Consider the following 11,626-nt stretch of genomic DNA (forward strand, 5'->3'; position numbering starts at 1 on the left):
ACCCAATCCCGGCATAACAAGCTGCGTCTGCCACATCTTCGGGATCTTTCCCGCCAAAACTTCGGTGTTTTTAATGCTTTTCAGTGGAATATTTTGAAATACGCAGAAAGAGAAAGCCACTCGTGGGATATTTCACGGTAACATGAAGGTTAAAGTTCAGGTTTACTGAATAACTTATTTGCGTACGTTTGAGCGGAAACTCAACACAAAGAGCTTCTTTAGTTTCATGTGTAACGCCATAAAAGGTCAGGGCATGATTCGATACTCAATACTATACTAAACGTCTGGTCAGATTAGGATTTTATTTTTCCCGGCGGCGAATACACCGTCAGCTGCGGCATCAGTGCTTAACAAGGAAACACAAAGATCAGGGAAACGATACTTCTTGCTAATTAGAGCACACGAGGCAATTTCAAGGCCACGTAAAGATTTTACAACTCCGAGGTAAGTAATTTAAGTGTAGTTTTTCCAGCTTTTTGGGCTTTATTTATGCTATAACGCACATTTCAGTGTTTTGACAATTCGTGTCTGCTCAACAGAATGAGTTGGAAATGAAATCTTGTCATAATCTAGTCTAATAGGGGTTGATTGTTACACCAAAAGTCAGACCCACTTTATTCAATAATGCAGGATATTTCGCCTCAACGGATCTTTACTAACCTAATTGTACACCACTAAGATTGATTTTGAGAGCACGCATATACAACATTTTTGGCTATCTGTCAGAACGGCCAATACCATTGTAGCCTCTTTTGTGATTGGCTTTTTTAACACCAATTCTGTTGGTAGCCAGTTTATATAAAAAAATTTAATTTTAGAAAATAACATTAAAAAAGCTAAGAACATGTCCAGACGTTAGGTTGCGAGAGAAAGGACAAGTCGCTCTGAGCAATTCTGTTAACTATGTACTCCATGTTTATCAAGTAAACTTATAGGCGGATATAAGAAAGCCGGTTTTCACCAGTGACGGTACAAATTAAAACTGAGTTTTTTTCATTCTGAACGACACAAATGTGACTGCCACCCAAACGCTGTAAAATGCGACGATTTGCTTGCAAAACATAGGATTTGTAGGACTTCTTGATGGCAAATGTCAGCATGTGTAGAAAAGGATCGGAGTTATGCCCAGAACTGATAAGCAGATTAACAGTCTAGTCAAAGGTCGCATTTAGTAAATGTTAAACACTAACATCTGAGTAAATTTTCCTGTAACACAAAAACTTCAGACTACCATTTTCAGTACCTTCGTTGATAAAACCGTTTTGTTAAAAAGGTGTAGTGTGTAAAGTTGTGATGTGAAAACTTCTGTCAGATAAACGATAAGTGGAGCCAAAAGAACAGTTCATTGTCCTATATACGAAGAATTTCGGAATTTTGATTTAATCCTTGTCAAAGTGAGATTATATCTCCTTGGATCATTACTGATTGGGACTAATCAGTTGGCCCAAAGCATTATATCATATCATTGCCACAAAATCAAACTTCCTATAAGAGGATAAAAAGATTAGCTTGTGTTGCTTCGGCCGTTTCTACAGACACGTAAGATGCCACAACCGATCGAGACCACACGACAGCCGATTTCACAATGCGATGTATTGTGTGTATGCAAATGACCGGGACCACATACTATCTCCTAACGGGAAGTGTTCTTGAAGGCAGATTTCCGACGTATTTGAGAGCTGAAAAACAACGGTAGCCATTCATATTTCATCCTCTAAGTTTCGATCACACAGTTTTTCAGAAGTGGCAGCTTCTGGTTTCATTTAATCCCGATTTTCGTCCTGAACTTCAGACTAGAAACCCCTCATTAAAAAAAGGCGAACAGTAAAAATTTTGTAATCGCCAGCTGTATTTCAAAAAAGTAGTAACTCTCACTCAAAGATTATTTTTTCTTCTTGTAAAATTAAAAAAAAAATGTAACTAGCAACGAACAGCCGTATTTTTTCAACTTAAACTGCATCTCCTATTTCCACTGTAACAATAATTGCAGGTACATATAAACGCTGTTCTCAAAGTTTATATTTTTTCTCTAGCACACCTTATCTAAATCGGCCTTCACACGACAAACTATTTAAACGGCCAACTCGTGTTGGCAAACTCAAGTTGGTGTGTGTGAACGACGCAACAAGTTGGTCAACTGTTAGCGACAAATAGAACTTGTCTCTGTTCTCGCCAACAGTTTGCCAACTTGTTTGCCAACTGTTGTTGTGTCGTTCACACACACCAACTTTAGTTTGCCAAAATGAGTTTGCTATAAACTTTAGTTTCTCGTGTTAGGGCCGCGAATCGATAAGGAATAGTGATAAACATAACTACTCGGAATAGCTTCAACCTAAGAATGGTTGTACTTTCACAAAAGATACAAACCACTATTTTTTGTAGGGTATGTCCGGCTTTTCGTATATTGCCGCCATCCTGTCCCGCGACTCAGTATTTTGTGGCTAAGGTTTTGTTTTCAAAAGATGAATGAGCTTTATATAAACAAAACCTCCCTAAAACATCGATCAGTTTATAAAACCACAGGAAGGAAGTACCGACACTATGAACATTTCCGATTTAGATGTCTCCTCACGCTACGAAATGCTGTTCACCGTTAGCCGGCCGGCTTTCGCATGATACTCACTATCTGCAATATCGCTTTCCTAGATCAAAATTAACTTCAGATACCGTCTCTTCTTATGGAACAACGTGTATTTTGTTTGGTTGGGTCTTAACGATCAATTGAATTTGAAACAAGGTTGTGTTGCAATTATATGTTTCCCTGAAAAGGTCCACGAGATTGTCAGGTGATGACAATTGTAGTTCAAGGTGATTCATGCTGTACATGTATTTAAATTGTCATTTTTATCAAAATAACGAGAGAAACAAAAGATAGCCTGGGTACAGTCTTAGCAAGTTCTTAAATGGTTTTGGCTTTTCTCAGCATCAACGCTCTTATAAAAAAAAATTATATAACAAAGGCTGTATTCTACCATTCATTTTGAGTGGTCGGAAGCTCTTGCATTTCAGCTTAGATTAATGGCGGATTTGTTGATTTCTGTTTACCATATTTACAAAATTAATAAGTCAATAACCTTATCAGTACAGCCCTGAAGAGGCTCCAACTGAGAATACACGTATCTGCTCAATGGTCGGAGATAATTCTTCTCAAAAATTGTCAGAGCTTTTAGCCGGAAACGCCTTGTCCCTCCCTGTTAGCAACCTTGCTGACAGAATGCTGAGGCTCCTTTTTTTTAGTGAAACACTACACACTACTTTTGAACGTTAGGGGAAATTATTGCTTTTCCTTGCTGAATATGTAATCGTTAGGCCTCACAGAGTTAAGAAAGGACTCTGACCCATTTCCAGCTTTGTTTATTGATCGGCAAGTTTATGGAAACAAAATGAATAATCTTCCTACTCCTTCCTTCCCCTGATGAAATTCGGAGTGGGAAAAGATCGTACATACGATCCGATTATACAATGTTGTTTTTGTTTTAGCAAGAACTGTTATCTACTCAGTGACAAGAACGTTGGGGCATAGAAAAGCCAAGGTTTTAATAACATGCTTGGAACGTCTACAATGCTAAAAATTGGTAAAGAGCTGTCTTTTGTACCATTTTGGTGGAAAAAATGAAAAATATTGACACATTATGATCGGCCTGACAGTTATTATATTATTGAATCCGCCTTTGTTTGAACCGAAGCTAAAAGAACATCATTGTCATCACCACTCCTGCAATGCCACAGTTTCGAACATTTTTTACGAAATTCAAAAGGAATAAGGTTATATTTATCTTAAAATAAAAAAAAAAACAGGTTTAGCCCAAGCCCAGCACAAGCTTGACTCTTTTGACGCTTTAAAACAACACCAACAACAAAAGAAATAAGTACGTAACTTGTGTCCAGGATTGAACGCAGGTATTATTAAATAAGTTCTTCGTATTTACTGGCTTATTTGCCATATTCATAGTACATCGTATTTGATAGAGTTATGTGAGGTGTGTGTGTGTGTGTGTGTGTATTTTTTTTAGCAATGGGTAACCTTGTGATAGCTAACATAAAGAGACTACTTCTTCTTAGCAATCAATCCTGGATAAATCTTAGAGAGTAATACACTTAATGTCATTATTTTTTTTTTTTAAAGAATTAAAACCTTTTACGGAGAACGGCTAAGCGCAGGGATTCACAATCAAAATGCTAGAAATACTTGTCACTTAAATGATTAGTCTGTCTCAGTTGAATCTCTTGAGTGCCAGCTGGTTGGCAGGGAAATATCTGTAAATATTTCAGTCATATGTGTGTTATCAGTTAGTATTTTGGCCGTCTGTCAAGTGTTATTCGCCGGAGCCGAATTAATGTTGAGATAACATTTGTCAGCTGTAATGTAATAACTGTCAGGCCGATCATAATTTGTCAGTTAGATTGTCGCGGGGTCATCAGTAGTTATTAAAATAACTATTGTAGCCACTATTCAGTGCTCAGTTAAAATTTTGGCAGAGAAAAGATAACACCACCGAGAAAATGAGATATTTAGCTTTTTAGACGAACGACAAAATTTCCCCTGTTCTGTCAGTGGCGAGATGACATTGAGGACAACATTCGAAGTTGACAAAATTGGCTTTCAACTCAACTTGGAATATAAAGGCTTTCATAAAAGGAAAACGAAAGAAAGATGGTTGCAATTTAGAATGCGCCATGGCCATGATCCGTGGCATAATACCCTTTGTTTTGAGGTAAACATAAGATATCAATAACATCGATGGAACAATGACCCGAAGACCATTCCTTTCTGAAACAATAACATTTGCAGCTGGCTGGGATTTGTTGTAGCTAATTGAAAGAATGATTCGTTTGACTGGAATTATTAAAATAAAAGTAAAAGGACAATCGAGTAATAATTATTACATTATCCCACTTCACTCTCCAACCGTCGAAGTTCTAGAGCTGGATACTTCATCGCACACTCTCGTAAACTTGAGAGCAAACAGTAGCATAGCAACAAACAATTCAAAGTCGTCATATTAATCACCCAAAAGCACGATTTGACACTTGACTTCATAATTATTAGAGTTTTAAGCCGTAATTAATGCACATTCATGTCTTTTCTAGAAACGCTTTTATAACTCCGCATCTCTCTTCGATATTTGTAGCTCGTGATGTATATTCAAGTTCAAAGCACGACTTTTTGAGTTAGTTCTTGACGACAAATTTGAAGTTATTGTCTAATGGGTTGATAAGGATTTTAGCCGTGCCATACGAGGCGAGGTTTGTCAGACTTGTCAAGCATACATGTACCTGTTTGTTACCCAACTAAGCTCTTTCCTGTCAACGTGAGTACGCAATATCAATTACGGCACGTGACGTGCAAACAAGGGCTCTAGACAGGCCGGGTATGCAAATTAATCTCATTCAATTGAATTCTATAAATATCGGATCAATGTTTTGTTTGCATTCATTTCTTTTACAGCCGTTTTAAGTGAGCTGGTTACAGCTGGCTTAATTCGTTTTGAACGCACGCCTACGTGAAAGGGATCACTGCAACGCATCGCCTCAGCACGATGAAGACTATTCTGCTATCTGTTTTGACTTCACTAGTGGTTCTAGTATTCATGGCATTCCCATACAACGTCCAAGCAGCCCCCAGGCAACGAACTGTCAATGGCCAAGACGGTAAGACACCGTGCTTTCTTGTTACATTTTGCAATGTTAATAGCTTCTGTACTATGCGATTTTCATATTCTTCTAAAGCTTTTCTGGCTCTATCGCCCGCGATCTATTTCCCGGGAAATGGGGGTCCTTTTACGAGAAAATGCCCAATGTACGTTATCACGCTAACGCTAGTTTTCTGAGTTTTAAGTTCACAAAAGTGGTATAAAGTTCACTTATAAACAATCTTCTGTGAAATAACTCAACGAGAAAATTAAATCATAAAATTTAAAAGTTTGTAAAGCAAGTGTAACTTTGCGATTATATTTCACTGAAGTGCGACGATTTAGTTGTGGGTCTCATTGATATCTTTGATATTTTTATTATTTACTTTTGTTCGGCTTCAGTTATTGTCATGATGCTTTGAAAGTAATTGAAGCAATATTCGATGGCTTCATCACGCAACGCATTCGAGTGTTTGGGGCATGTTTCTGCCGTGTCGAATTTAATTCAATTAAATTTGTCAGAAATGGTCTTTTATGATGCAATTACTTTAGGTGGAATTTTAATCTGCTGCACTTCTAGAGCACTTAATGTACTGTTGACACAGCTGTATATCGCCGGTCGGCGAATAAAAGCATTAAAAACATTGCCTATTTAAATAGTATAATATATGCAATTAAGGTTCGACGCAGCACTGACATTTTCGCGTTTATTTTGTCGCGCGACGAGGGATTTGCATAGAATTTAGTCAAAGTATCTAATCACCAATTCAAACCTCTGAAAACTTCTTTGAAATTTAAAAGTTTAATTAACTTCTATACGACATAAATGGGACGTTCCAAATGGGTTTGAAAGTTTGCTTAAGTGTTAAGTACCGAAGGGAACTTTACTCAAGTTATAGCTTTGGGAATTTTGGTTCCAGCAAGACAGAAAAGTGGAAGAAGACATGAAGTCGTGCATGAATTTTATATATTGATGAGTAGCTTTTCGAGTTCGGATTCGAACTTTCTTAGTTTACGACAAAATAAAAGGAATCTTTCATCACGATCAAGGAAGGAGGTGACATCAATGTAAAGTGTTCCTCTTCTCGGGCGTTTTTCGATATTGACGTGTGCAAGGCAATATTCTTCTTCCGACCGCGGAAAATGTATCCTTCGTTGAAAATGTGTTTATGTCTGAGGCTTGTTAGAGCATGACTAATCATCTTATGGTTTTAACCTCTTTCAACTTATTGCACAGCGTATTAATTAAAGGAACCATGTCGACTATTTTAAGTCCGTAATCGGGAAGTTGAAATTAATGCAAAAGTTGGACAATTGGAAATTCGAAACTTCGCGAAGATCAAAATTGAACTTCCTTGATGACATTTTTTGGGAGAACAGATTGAACTGGATAAATAAAAGGAACAATTAGCAAGGAAGTGTGGATAAGAAATGGCTTCCGTCGCTTTCTTTCAGTCTGAAATTGATCAAGGCAACATTTTCTGGGTTTTTCACAAATTTCAGGAAACTAAAGATAACTGAAATATAAATTACTCTCGGGGTTTCCCTTACTATTAGCTGCGAGCAATTTTCAAACAATGAACAATGGAATTCAATCCCGATTTAGACTCGAGGACAGGTATATATAGATATATTTTTCTCTTGAGTGACATGATTCCGTTTTGCTACACGAGTCTTGACCTTGCTATATAGACTTCTCCTCCTCTTATGACAATCCGGCTGAAAACTACTATTCATCCACGGACACACGCATTAAAATATTGTCTATAAGCACGACCTTACGGGGTCAAATACGTCAATCAACTCCTTTTGTCGCGACAAAGTTCCGCCCGAATTTGAAGTTCTTTTAGTGGTTGAGGGACAAATACTCTGCATTGTCAGAAAATGGAGAGCAATTAAAATTTATACTTATAACCAAACAACACAGGTCTGTCCAAATAAAATCGCTGCAATGGTGTGTTCTTGCGAAAACGTTACTATAAAGACGCGATGCATGATTTAGTATTTGAATTGGTCAGTACAAATTATCCGAACTGTACCACTAAGATCAATATTTGAATTTTTACCAAAGCGGATTTACGGAGGTGAAGGGGCGATAACTACATGGGATCAACATTTCCGTTACAGTATTTTTTAGTATTAACAAAAAAACACATCGCTTAATCGTTTCTCACCCCCTGACAACCAATCGCGCAGCAGGAATGCTGTTTCTAAAGGAATGAGAAAGAAGGCCACAACCAAGCAGAAGTAACTAGTAGAGATTTCCCGCGCTTGACACGGACTGCATGTTTTCCCGCGCTTGGCACGGGTTGCATGTTTGTCCCCGCTTGGTACGGGTTCCGTGATTTTGTCTTGCGTTCCGATTTGCTCACTGCATTATTAGCTCTGATTGGCCAGAAGTGTTTAAAATTGGTTTTACGATAAGCGCCCCAAACAAGTTCTTAACTTTGTATCAAGCAATATTGGGATCACAGCTTTCAGTGAAGATTACTTGATTACATTAAAAAAGGTGTAATAGACAATATTAATCAAATTAGCAGAATATCATTGATTAAAAGTTCGTTCCTTTTCTTGATTCATCTAACAGACATAATAGAAGGCGATATACTAGTAACAGAACCTCTTAGAAATGTCCTGAAGGCGGGAAAGTCAAGAAAAAGGCGTGATATTGTTAGCGACATGGTCAAGAGATGGCCGGATGGAGTGGTGCCGTATACACTAGACTCTAGCCTCAGTAAGTGCTCATTAAGTGTATATTGTGTCTCGGTTAGAAAGCCACCATTACCGCCTTCGCTTGCTGCAGAATGCCTTGTGTAGGCTGCACGTGGGAAAGTATCTCGCCAGACATTGCTTAAATATGGTGCAGTGGGTCAGCATTGGGGAGGGAGCTTATCTGGCGGCAAAACGGTTAAATTGAGGGAACTCACTTAAAAACAGTTTGTTCGTGCTCGTTTTAGTGGTTCTATAAAAGACACTGTAACGTTTTGATATACTGGGCTGTGAAACGACAATCTTAGCCAATAGTCTTTAGAGCCTCTACAAAACTGGTAAACTATATTAACTTCACAGGCCTCTGCCAGAAGCAGTCCTTCAGCCTTTGGACTGATCTTTGTGAAACAGCATAAGTTACATTAATTGTAATGTTTTGTCATGTAAACATTTCTTTCCAGTTGATTGCGTTGAAAAATCAGTTCATTTGTATCATAAATTAAACCCGCAGCCATTTCGCAAATAATATAATTTTAGTTTATTTCCACGGCACGTACCACTCTGGCAACTTTCAGATACGTGCAGTTAAAACGTTTACGTCCGCTGAAACGAACATCGCTTTTGTTATCTCAAACAAAACAATTAAGGGGTCGCCGTTAGAGCGATTTATATATTTGACCTTTACATGATTACACGCAAACGGAACGCAAACAACAAACGAACGGATAGAGTAAATTTGATCGGTTTAACAAACGCAAACGAACGTGCGCGGGATTGGGTTGGTGTAGCGAACGCGAACACGTCGCGCAGATTTTACCATTTTTGATTGGTCCATCGAACGATACATTTTCCATCGAATAGTAGCAGGAGGCACACGAAAAACTCGCACAGAAAACTGAACTTACCTGTTCATTTATTGGCACCTCCAACAGAAGACGAGATCTAACGAGAAAACATTTTCAAGTTCAAAGAAAAATCGCTGAAACTCTCAAGCAACCTGTCACGGTTTCTGACCGTCCAGGAGCAAGTGTAATCGTAAATAATACTGGCTCACATGTACTGAATTTACAATCAAAACTTTTGTAACCGACGGCGTGACGTTACGTAAGACTTGTTGGTAACGCACTGCTATGGAGGGGTTTTGTGATGTAAAATACATGGTCAAACATTTCGTTTGAAACATTTCTAGTCCTCCTTTTTTACCTAAAGAAAAGGCAATATATCCTGAGCTCGTTTTCGGAAGTGGTTCGTTCAAGCGAAGGTCACTATAGCAAGGACTGGTCCCGCTCGTGCGCTGTTGTCACGAGACATCCGGAAGAGAGCTTTACGTGCTTCTGGCACGGGTAGTCACAAGTGCTCCATCACGTAATTTCCTTTTCCTCCTACTTTGTACTTGTTATATCCGCTTTTAAAAGAACCTGTGGGCCATTTTGGCTCCCAGACATGAATCATTTAGCCCATGGCAGAAAATGAACATACCACAAGCTTCATCTTTTCACTAAAATTCTGTGAAAAAATAATTGAAACACATGCACAAAAAAGCCACCACCAATAGAAAAACTAAAATGGACGCACAAAAACTGGAAGTGAGGACATTTTTTTTGTCACTTTTTTTCGACGGGGAAAATTGCTCGCAGTTACATGAAAGTACTGTTCAGTCGGAAAATTCTGTTTTAAAGTTGGATTCGTGCAAGATCGAAACAAACCTCACAAAATTTAGAAACAGGGTTCTATACTATTTCAGTTTCTCTGTTTCAAACATGATTAATCAGTACAAAGGGGCATACTGGAGGGACGTGTCGCAGCTACATGTCCCTGCAACATATTTCTTCGTGTTTCAGCACCTTTAAATTGACGCTAAGCAAACTGGGCATTCAAACCAATTCTCCGTAGATTAACTTAAAAACCTTCTCTCAATGTTGCACAGATAAGGAAGCTCTCAAGGCCATAAGAAAAGCCATACGTGAGTTTCACAAGAGAACTTGTGTAAAATTTGTTCCTCGCACCGAGGAACATGACTACGTGGAATTTCAAGGAAATTATGGGTAAGAGTCGATAACTTGTTTCTAATTTCGATGTGTTCATTTGTTATTGGTTGCTTTGTTGTGTTGCGTTAATTTTAGTGCATTTAAGTGATTACCCGGTAGTCTTTCTACATGTGAATTATTGAGTTTAAGTGCAATATTGAATGTAAAATTGCGTAACAAAAAATCGATACAATTTGTTAACTTAAAAGAGCTAGCATTCAGAACAACGTTATGTTTTTTTTTTTTTTTTTTTTTTTTAAGACGTTGCTTATACGCAATTCCTTATTTTTCTTTGTTCCCTTCGATTCTCTTAGTTGTTTCTCAGCGATTGGTCGACAAGGAGGAAAACAAAGAATCTCAGTTGGGGAAGGATGCGAGTACAAAGGAACAGTGATGCACGAAATGATGCACACTCTAGGGTTCTTCCACGAGCAGTCCCGCACTGATAGGGACAATTACATCATGGTGCTGTGGTGGAATATCGAACCAGGTAATTATCATAAATTAACGAAAGAAAAACAAAAGCTTTCACACATTATCATAAATTAATCATAATACGTCATCTTTACTTAACTAACATACTTTATCATAAATAGACTAGCATACATTATCGTACATAGACTACAGTACCTTATTACATGAAATTCTCGCGCCGACACATTAATTCGACACTTTAAGTGACGCGAGCAAGAAGTGTCGCGAACATAAAATGACGCAAAAATTAAGTGACTCACATTATGTCAATAATCAAGAAAGAATACGTTTATTACCACTGAAGGAGGGAATTTTTAATGTAAATGAATGTTGTCGTCAATTGACTCAAGAACAATAACTCAGGCACGTACACAAGCATGGCTACTTTTAGATATAGTGGGACCATTCTGGCTTCCTAGTTTGGGAAAGAAATATTCCTTATTTTTGTTTCATTTCCAAAAGGATTCGAAAAGAACTTTGACAGTTACGGTCCAGATCGAATGGACAGCCCCGAGGAACCGTACGACTTTGACAGCCTCATGCACTACGACAACCGAGCCTTCAGCAAAAACGGGGACAACACGCTGCAGTCAATATCAGATCCTAACAGAGCCCTGGGTAACATGGATGACTTCAGTGACATCGATATCAAACAGTTACTGAAGGATTACCCCTGTAAAGCTTGGGACAAGAAACCCGCTGCTGATAGCGGCAAAAAGAAAGAAAAATCTGAAGAAAGTAAGTGCATGGATGTGTAACTATCAAAAACAGTTTCACTTAAGA

General features: G+C 38.2%; 1 protein-coding gene across 1 annotated transcript; it reads left to right on the forward strand.

The window, feature by feature from the left end:
* Nucleotides 1-11,626, forward strand: LOC144653434 (zinc metalloproteinase nas-4-like). Its single transcript, XM_078513422.1, has 6 exons — nt 1-444; nt 5,450-5,652; nt 8,221-8,367; nt 10,270-10,387; nt 10,684-10,859; nt 11,306-11,626. Exons 2-6 carry the CDS (start codon nt 5,541-5,543, stop codon nt 11,599-11,601), a joined length of 849 nt encoding a protein of 282 aa, XP_078369548.1. The 5' UTR covers nt 1-444; nt 5,450-5,540; the 3' UTR covers nt 11,602-11,626.

The sequence above is a fragment of the Oculina patagonica genome, chromosome 5 (genome assembly GCF_052425735.1).
Source record: "Oculina patagonica isolate OP01 chromosome 5, crgOcupat, whole genome shotgun sequence".
NCBI lineage: Eukaryota > Metazoa > Cnidaria > Anthozoa > Scleractinia > Oculinidae > Oculina > Oculina patagonica.

Coding starts and splice junctions, on each gene's coding strand:
- LOC144653434 (XM_078513422.1), top strand. CDS start 5,541: ATGAAGACTATTCTGCTATCTGTTTTGACTTCACTAGTGGTTCTAGTA. Junction 8,368..10,269: donor TACACTAGACTCTAGCCTCA/GTAAGTGCTCAT, acceptor AATGTTGCACAG/ATAAGGAAGCTCTCAAGGCC. Junction 10,860..11,305: donor GTGGTGGAATATCGAACCAG/GTAATTATCATA, acceptor CATTTCCAAAAG/GATTCGAAAAGAACTTTGAC.